The sequence below is a fragment of the Penaeus chinensis genome, chromosome 9, assembly GCF_019202785.1.
Source record: "Penaeus chinensis breed Huanghai No. 1 chromosome 9, ASM1920278v2, whole genome shotgun sequence".
Lineage (NCBI taxonomy): Eukaryota > Metazoa > Arthropoda > Malacostraca > Decapoda > Penaeidae > Penaeus > Penaeus chinensis.
In genome coordinates, this window is record NC_061827.1 from 13,882,483 (window position 1) to 13,892,482 (window position 10,000).

Below are 10,000 nucleotides of genomic sequence, written 5' to 3' on the forward strand. Positions count from 1 at the left end.
CTGTGCCATGCGATGAAATATGTACATCAGCCATGCATTTATCACTTTTATGAATGCACTGTATCCTCGTGCATTTCGCCTTGCTGTGTACTTTTGATAGTTACGTCAGGAACGTAATACACTTGTTTATATATATATATATATATATATATATATATATATATATATATATATATATATATATATATATATTCATATATATATACATATATATATTCATATATATATATATACACATATATATATATATACATATGTGTGTATGTGTGTGTATGTATGTATGTATATACATATATATATATGTATGTATATGTATATATATACATACATATGTATATATAATCTATATATTCATATCTATATATCTATATATATATACATATAGATATACATAGAGAGAGACAGACAGACATGTGTGTGTTTGTGTGTATCGTTGTGGGTATTTACGTAAGTATGTAAGTGTGTGTGTGTGTGTGTACACTATATTTGTGTCATATCATTTTCCAGGATATAGGTCGTATAATTTCATCTAGAATTAATTACCTCACATCTGCAGTATGTGGGTCATATACCTTTTACCTTCGCCAGGTCACATATTCAGTAGCTTATATCCGAAAGCATTTTCAACACTTGCATATATTGAATACTTCATAATACTTCAGTTCACAGAAGCATCCATAGCAGTGCCAGTGCCACGTCTTCATAATATCTGGTCACGTACCATTCCATTATCATAAATAACAATTTATTTAGTATCAGTCACGGACGACACGCTGTTACTAAATCCAATGCCACAATCTTTCCCTATAATTCCGGGTTATGCACAAGCCGAACGCTAAAGACAGATAGACCTACCTCGTGTGCATTCAGCCCACACACTTCCTGGCTTGAGGGGGTAAGAGCGAGCAAGAAAGAAAGCAAGCAAGCAGGGTGTCAGCAGAGGAGGGGGCAGGAGGGTAAGGACGTAAGAGGGGAAGGGAAGTAGGAGAGGAGGGGGGGGGAGGGTGTCGCAGAGATTCACATTTTGTGATGTGCGGTTGTTGAAATTGTGTTTTTTGTTTTTTGCTTTCTGACATTCGCTTTGGCTGAAATCTGTCCTCTCGTTCCCCTTGAATCGTCGCTAGCATTTCCATCGTAAGGTCGGGAAACAGGGATGTTGTTTTATGAATGATGACATATAGATGAATTACAATGATCAGAGGATCGGGTGGCGGTGGCCAACACATGGTGCGGCATGTTTTTTGCTGGAGGAGGCGAAGGAGGGAGGAAAGGAGAGAGGTGGGAAGGGGAAACCAGGAAGAGGATATGAGGGGGGGGGGGGAGGAAGCAACAGAGGAGGGAGTGGCGATGGAAAAGACATCAGATACAAAAGCGAATAGGACAGAAGAAATGAGAAGAAAAAGAGGTAGACACCAAAGAGGATTTGAGAGAGAAAGAGAGAATGAAAAGGGAAACGGCTTGCGTAACATATGGTGGAGAGGGAAAACAGAATGAGGGGGGAGAAACAGAGAAGGGGGAAAGCAACAGAGCGAGGGTGCAAACAGGACAGGAAGAGAACGCGAAGGAGAGGGTAGTGAGGGGAGAGAAGGAGAGAGGCACACATGAGGGTGAGCGAGGGTGGGGGAGAGGAAGGAGGAACCGCAAGAGACGCTGAAGATGGAAAGAGGTAAAAGAAAACGGCGTAGAGCAGTAAAACAAATATATATTAATGAAAATAAAAAATATAAAATATAAAATTCGACATTATAGAGCAAACACATAAGCACACACAAAAAACAACCGGTGGAACCATAAAAAAAAAGAAAATACAAAAAATAAACAGACAATCAAAATGTAACCAACCCCAACGAAAAACGTTAAAAAAAAGAAAAAAGACACACAGCCGACTCTCATAACACGCAGCACGACATTCTGAGAACAACCTTCTGCGTAAGGAAATACGCGTGGGCGGCGTGCAGCAGCTGAGAGGGAAAAGGGAAGTGAAGTGTTGGAGAGAGGTTACCATGGAAGCAACGCTCGTTCGGGCAAGCGGAGTCGAGGAACAAATACGGACTCAGAATCACTCGCGGTGTGTCTTCCATGTGCGCGGATCTTGGCTGTGCTGTGATTTTGGTTTTTCTTTTGGGTGGGATTTGTCTTATTATTATCATTATCATTGCTATTAGTAGTATTAGAATTAGTATTAGTATAATTATTGTTGTTCTTATTAGTATTATTGTTATAACTATTAATATTATTATTATTATCATTATTATTATTATTATTATTATTATTATTGTTGTTGTTGTTATTATTATCGTTATTATTATCGTCATTGTTATTATTGTCATTACCATTATTACAGTTATTATTATTGTTATTATTTGATATGATTTGGTTCTTGTTTTTATAATTATTTTTTTATTATTACTACTTTTATTGTTATTATCATTATTATTATTATCATTGTTATTAGTAGTATTAGAATTAGTATTAGTACAATTATTGTTGTTATTATTAGTATTAGTATTATAACTATTATCATTATTATTATTATTATTGTTGTTGTTGTTGTTGTTGTTGTTATTATTATCGTTATTATTATCGTCATTGTTATTATTGTTATTACTATTATTATTGTTATTATTTGATATTGTTTGATTGCTGTTTTTATAATTAAGCTTTATTATTACTACTATTTTTTATTGTTATTATCATTATTATTATTACCATTAATGGCGTTGTTGTTATTCTTGTTGTTTTTATTATTTTTACTATCATTATTATTATCATTGATTGTTGTTGTTCTTATTATTATTATTTATATCATCATAATCATCTTCATCTTCATCTCCATCATTAAAGTTGTTGTTATCAGCATCATTATTACTAGTAGTATTGTTATCAATTCTATCATTATTATTGTTGTTGTTCTTGTTATTGTTTTTATCATTACCATCATTATTACTATCATCATCAGCATTATCCTGTGTAGGTAATTGTGCCGTATTGCAGCTTAAATGGCCGCGGTGTAGGTGTACCGGGTAGATCATAATAAGTGTGCAATTATGAATTAACAAAAGCCATATATTTTTTACAGTGTCATCTCGTTTCCTGTCTGTTACTACCGTGTAAGAGTTACGATATACATAGCTTATTACAGAAATTGGAATGCTTGTGATTAATACGTGACAAGCCCCTTTTTCAAAAAAAAAAAAATATTGTTTTTACATATATAGTGATATTCATATTGATCGTAGTTCAAGCTTAGCTGTGATGCAGTTGCAGCTTTGAAAGTGTATGGCAGCCCGACACAGAAAGTATTCAGCTGAACATCAATGTTTATATATAACGTACACGTGGGCGAGGGGGTACTGTAGTAGTTTTGTAGTTACTGTTGTTATGGAATGGTTGAATTGAGGTCAAGGAATGTTGCAGTTACAGCAGTGGAAGTCAAGAACTGCGGTCATGGACCTATTGTGGTGATGGAGGTGAAGACTGTGTAACACTAGCTGAAAAGAGAATGTATTAAAGCTGTAAGAGGCGTTACACCTGTCAGAGACCTGCTTTTTGCTTAATATTCTATGAGAGTTGTGTTACCGTTTTCTTGCATCACACAGGGGCAGCTTCAGCGAGGATGCACAGCACTCGGCAAAAATGCAAATGTAACACCTAAGGCAAGTAATATAGTAGAGTACTTTAAGACCGCGTAACTTTCTTATAGTAGGGTGATGTAACACGTAACAGTTTGAGATAATATCGCCTTATAGATAAAGCAATTATAACATTCTGAAGTATGAAACCATAACAGTCACGTCAGTACATAACATAACACTCTTATTGTAAAAGAATGTCACATTCTTGCAGCATGGGTGTAACCGAACAGCATTTGCAGATTACACAGAGAAAGTGTTACAAATGTCGATATGGTTTAGAGCTGAAACTCATTACATAAGTGAACGCATTGGCTGTAGTGTGGCGTGTTTACACCAAATTTAGCAAGTGTTACATTCTCAGTGAGAGAGGTTTACCGCACAACCGTAAGTGCCATTGTGTTACAGAACTAGAATCAGCATTCTTGAGTGTCATCCCGAAAGCAGTGCAAGGGAAACACACAAACAACAGCATACATTTGCTGCCGCTGTCATTGGCTCTCCTCTCCACCTCATCTCTTCTCCTCCTTCCTCCTACCTCCTCTCCCCCACTCCTTCGATCTCCCTCATCCACACCTCTTTTGTCCTTTTCACGTCAGCATCCTTGGCTCCGGATGCTTGTCTGTCTGTGCCTAAGCGAGATATATCTAGTCATCATAAAAGTTTTTTCCCTTTCCTTGTGACAATGCTTCCAACGTAGGGAGTAACTCAAGGTGGGAGAAATGATGAGGGTGAAGGTGAGTTTAGAAGTGGGGGGGGGGGGTGATGGAGGGAGGGGAGGGTAGGGAAAGAGGAAGGTGGGTTTCAAGGCAAGGGACGGTTAGGGAAGAGGGGGGCTGGGGAAGGGGAGGGTACCGAGGAAGCAGGAGAATGAGATGATGACGTTTTATAAATATTCAACATATGTTCGCGAAAGATTTCAGGTTCCTGGAATATAGGGTTTCCCACTCAAGAGTATCAAGACGTAAAATAATTCTGAGGGTAATATCGAGGTGTAGTAAACGTCCATAGGAGTTTTATTGTATGCAGTTCCAAGCAGGAGTGAGGTTGGGAGGTCCGCTGGTGAGTGAGGTGACTCATCAATATTTTGAGGGAATGAACCCCTGCTCGTTTTACTTTTTTGTCCGTGTTCTAGCCGTTTTTTCCATGTCCCTGATACCTCTATTGCATTCGTTGGGTTTTCTCTGAATTGCTCTGAACTGGATAGAGACATTCAAGCAAACATGGCAGAATCAAAGGCGGCCTTGAGACTAGTTTATACAAAACAACGGATAATGGCACAGTATTTTACCACTGCGTATGAGATGCCATTGATGTTGGCAATGGATCCTGTCGAAAGTTCTGGATAAAACCGGTCTGGGATCAGCCGATATTCCAATCACAAACATAATCGACACCAATCAATATAGGCGTCTCCATGTCCCCAAGAAGTAGGCCAAACGCCATTTACGATAATAATATCTAGAACTCCAAAAAAAAAATATCCTTCAACCATCCAGTTTCACAAAACTGAAATGGGAGGTCCAATATTTCATCCCTAAATGTGTGACCGAAGGACGTAAGCAAAGGGCTCAAAAATGTAAAAATAGAACAAGTATGCGGGTAGCTCTGCTTTGACCCACAAGCCCTTCCCTTCTGGATGTAAAAGGGTAAATTTAGTTCTTCCCAGCCAACGGACACTCACACAGCGGGTAAGAGCATCTCCCCACACACATTTTATTGTAGGGATCTCATAACCAAATTAACTTTGATTAACGGGACTTTCAAGTAAAACAACCAAAGAAAAGGGGGATTTTTTTTGACCCAGCGGAATGTCTAAATCGCCTCTCCTCACACTATTTTGTCCCGAATACATTGCGACTATAATGAAATTTCCTTACCAAGACCTACAAGTAAAATTTTAATTAAAAAAAGGGGAATTTTTTTGATCCCGCGGAGTCTCTTGCTTTGTGCTGGCATCCGCTTTGTTTACACTGCAGACGCTGTCACAAATGACTCCTAAAAGGTACCGTTTCTTTCTCATTTTACCGAAATAGCCCTCGCGGTGTCTCAAAAATATCACACATGAAGTTGCTAGTCCGGAAGCTGGTAAAGGAGGAGAGTAAGAGAGACTTCTGAAGTGAGGGGAGAGGAGAGTTCAGGGGAAACTGAAACTCCACGGGAAACAACCCTCATTTCGGAGTATTAGCTTGAACTTGGGCATGAAACAAACCTTTCAGTGTACGTGTACTAGAGATGAGGCCCTTAAAAGTTTTATTTACCAGCATCATTTCCAAAGAGTAGAATGTAGAATTGTCCTAATTTATTATTCATTGGAAAATTTGATACAGACTAGTAAATTACATTATCCTTCATGTTACATTTGCACATGTTAGTATAGTATTGTACAAATGGGTAATGCACACCTCTGGCGATTATCATTCTCCATGTATGGTGGAGTACTTACATACATTTATGTAAATTTCCATAGTTCATGTTCCAATTCAGAGGCAAATGTGCATTTTTCTATTGCAAGAAAAGAATGTAGCCTTGATACATAAACCTGAACTCTGATGCCCATTTATGAATTTTCTGTAACTTTTATGCCAAGTTTACTGGTAATACTGTATTTGGTGTAAATTTCATCACTGCTTAATCTTCCAAAGGCATCTACATGTTGACCAGTGAGTAATATGTGTCCTTCATGCCGACAGTTGACGAACTTGTACCCTTCATGTCTGTTGGGGTGCCAGCAGAGGTCAGGAAATGTTTGTCATATACATTCTGACAGGAATTCTGACAGGAATTGGCAGTGTCCAATTGTAAGATTTTAGTACTTCTCTTGCAGGTCATAGCAGGTTTTAAGTTGAATATGATAGAACACAATTATTATAAATGTATGATGAAATTAGTTTTGAAAGATACTGTTTGCTAATTCGTCAAATTACTTTAGTGATTTTTATCGGACTAAGATTAGTCCAATGTGTAGAATTATTATTGGGGTACTATATTACACCCATCTTTTTGAAGACTTGCAGTATTAAGCAGATTGCTAGCTACAAATATGTACCATGTTCAAGTTTGGGTTGTGTTTAGTAATAATATGATGATAGGAGAAGATGTGAGAAGCAGATAAGACAAAAGTACTAATGAATAAGCCAAGAGTTCATAGGTAAAGGGAATGTGGGAAACGGTAATCTGGACTGCCATTATTTTTTTTTTTTTATGCTTCTTTTCAAACCACATGCAGTGTGATAGCTGATGTGTATAGATGTTCAGGTTCAGAGACTAACAAATGATATAGCAAGAAGTAACTAAGTACTTCTTTTTTTTTTTTTATTATATTGATAGTGCATCAGGTAGTTCATTGCTTTTTGAAGTATCAGCAAAGACACAAAAGCCAAATTAACCATATAGGATAATCTCATAGGTCCCCAGATTTTTTTTTGTTGATTTCCCTGATAGCATGAAAAGTAGTTCTTCTACATGTAATACTAGACTTGCTACTTGATGTTTCCTGTGTGGGAACAGTAATCTACAGATTGTGGTCATTTGGGTTTATTATTCTTGGTTGTAATAGAAAGGGGGTCATCCCCTCAGTGGATCCATAAGGTTGATATAGAGTATGTGTCATTGTCATCTGATTTTGTGTGTGTGTGTGTGTGTGTGTGTGTGTGTGTGTGTGTGTGTGTGTGTGTGTGTGTGTGTGTGTGTGTGTGTGTGTGTGTGTGTGTGTGCATGTGTGTGTGTGTTTGCATGTGTGCTTGAATAAGTAAATGCACGGAGCAAACTTTATGATGTGTTCTAAAGATCCAGATGTTATTGGGAAACATTTTAAAAAGTTTATCACATAAAACGTGTGATTTGAAACCAATAGAAACAAGAGACAAGAACAAAATATAACAGGTAATGAATGATGCACGAAAAAAAAAGTTGCTGCATCACCTTGAAAGAAGATTTTTATTATTCTTTTCCAGGTGATACCAAGAATGCAAGGAATGCCCCAGTAGTCACAGCTAGAAATACGCAAAAGCTATAATGCTTCTAAATCCGGACATGCTTCCCCAACAAGATGGCGCCATGTCCATAGAGCCGCAGTATGATGGGGTCATAATGCTCAGTCCTGAGGCTGTGCTCTTCAGCGATGCAAAGCCTAGACCTGATGGACGGAAGGTATACCACGTATTTGAGCGAACCCCAGGGGACGGGCCACGGGATGAGGCAGCACAGAATGATGACTTTAGGTCCAGAAGAGAGCAGCTCTTTTCTCAGGCACATGAGAATACCATACACAACATACAGCAGGTAACTAGAAAGCATATTATGCACTGCAGAATTGAGGAAGTGTTTATTTGTGTATTGTCATGGCTGTATGCATTCAGGAGAAATAGCCTCACAAAACTAAGCATAAAGCCTTGTTTTTGCCTCATTACCTAAAGGATTGTTTAAGCCACAGCCAAGAGCATAGAGGGCAGGTTAATTTTATGCTTCCTGTGCTTCAGATTTTTCCCTTGAACAGCTAATTGTATGCATCTTGATATGTTGTTTGGTATGGTACTGGGGGCTCCTATAATAATTGAGTTATTATTAATTATGCTTTTTATTGTTGTTTATGTATTTGTCTATTCTTTATTTATTTTTTTATGTATGTATCTGTGTATATATATATATATATATATATATATATATATATATTTTTTTTTTTTTTTTTTTTTTTTTGACTTGTCAAAATTTTTTTTTTTCCTATGTTCATCTGTAGTCTACTTTGCCAATTTAGCTTTTCATTATATTGCTCTTACCTCCTTTTCATGATACCACAAGGAAAATTTTCCCCTCTAATCATGTCGTGTTATTCCAAAGGTGCTGGCTGAAAGCGGGCTAGTCAACCAGGACTGGTGTGAAGGGAGCCTGGGGGACACAGCCGAGGGTACACCAGTAGCACCCACTAACAACCATTCTACAGAAGTCCACAATATCACCCAAACTACACAAAGTAATGCCAACACACAGACCTGTCTTGATCATCAACTACAGCCTCCACCACGTAAGGTAAGTGCATTTAATTTGAATGTTGCAGGTTGCTCTTATTGCTAAAGGACTAATAGCAGAGAAGCAGAAGAGGATAAGGAGTAGGAAAATTATTTTTAAGGGAAGAGAGAAGAGCCAGGGTTTAACTGTACATCCGGGGTAAAGATTTGGTAAGAAGATGGAGCTGGATTTGAGAAAGGGAGGGAGGGGGACCAGCACCTTCTGTAACTGTATATGTTTGCTATTTGAGGTCCTTAAAAATACACAGCATCCCATTTCCTTGCCATGGTGTCCAGAAACATGTTTGGTGCTGGTTTACTCTGAGATACAAATCCTTGGAAAGATTCTTGGGTAACCAGATTTGCACTGAGGTACATGAGAAAATAGTGTCAATATGAACCACCTGGATTACCAGACATTTTTCATTGCCACTATAAATTGTTGGAACACTGTATTTTGTCTGAAGTATTTTAAGTCTGTTTTTTTAAGTTCAAGCATTATATAGTTCTTCTCTTCTCTCATAATGACTGCTGGGATATGGATTAGTCAAACAGTGCATATAGTTTTATTCTCTTAAGAGTATATATATATATATATATATATATATATATATATATATATATATATATATATATAAGCAGAGTACTTTTTACGTAAAATCTAATTTGTTTCCTTTTTCAATAATTAACTGAACTTTTTTTCACTCTACAGCTCCACCAATTTGAAATGGTGTTCCCCATTGAGCCATACAGCTGTGTGCAGAAACGACGGCTCCTAAGGCGCTTACGCCGCAAAGGAGTTGGACAAGTTGAGTTAGAACCTGAAAACCACCGCATTAATGTCACCACACGGAGATCAGCCAATGTAATCTTGTCTGTCCTGCGAGGAGTCGACCCAAATGCCAGGCTATTGGGGACATTCCGGGAAACTTTAATAGAGGATAACATAGATCCAGATTCTGTTGAGGTTGTGGATGGATTATAGGATAAGGATAGGTGCTAGACCCTATGGTTGATAAAGCTTTAGGGTCAGTAGTCAGAATTTGTTAGCCATGAATGACCAGGGAGTAGTTAGCTGCCAGGAGTTTCTAAGTAAAGATTTATATACTGTGAGCGAGCGTGGACACAAGCAGAATACTGTAGTCAACTTGCATGTTGGTTTCATACCTCATAGAACTGCAGAAACATAACATAACCTGCTCTGGGCTGTTCTCATGAGATTTGCCCATATTTGTGCACATCTGCAAAGGCATTTGAACTTTTATTATATGAGCTATTATAAGGGATGGATGATATAATGTTCAAAATGTCAAACAGTGCATCCCTCAAAATTGTTTATAATGAGGTGGTTGGGTTTGAAAG

At 37.8% G+C, this 10,000-nt stretch overlaps 2 protein-coding genes across 3 annotated transcripts in view; one reads left to right on the plus strand and one right to left on the minus strand.

Annotated features, from left to right (window-relative positions):
• The window catches only part of LOC125028994, an 11,013-nt gene extending 10,074 nt beyond the window's left edge, over window positions 1–939 (minus strand). The window contains exon 1 of one of the 2 annotated variants that reach the window (XM_047618690.1): window positions 856–939. In XM_047618690.1, the coding sequence (XP_047474646.1) occupies window positions 856–866 (11 nt within the window). In that variant the 5' untranslated portion in view covers window positions 867–939. Of the gene's footprint in view, window positions 1–579; window positions 748–855 lie in introns of those variants that run through there. The other variant, XM_047618691.1, reaches the window with a different exon arrangement.
• A 4,648-nt stretch (window positions 940–5,587) lies between these two features.
• Window positions 5,588–10,000, plus strand: part of LOC125029117 — a 5,014-nt gene continuing 601 nt past the window's right edge. Inside the window, exons 1-4 of the mRNA XM_047618906.1 lie at window positions 5,588–5,637; window positions 7,589–7,916; window positions 8,472–8,660; window positions 9,351–10,000. The exon at window positions 9,351–10,000 is cut by the window's right edge and continues 601 nt beyond it. Of these exons, the coding sequence (XP_047474862.1) occupies window positions 7,650–7,916; window positions 8,472–8,660; window positions 9,351–9,623 (729 nt within the window). The 5' untranslated portion in view covers window positions 5,588–5,637; window positions 7,589–7,649 and the 3' untranslated portion in view covers window positions 9,624–10,000. The remainder of the gene's footprint in view (window positions 5,638–7,588; window positions 7,917–8,471; window positions 8,661–9,350) is intronic.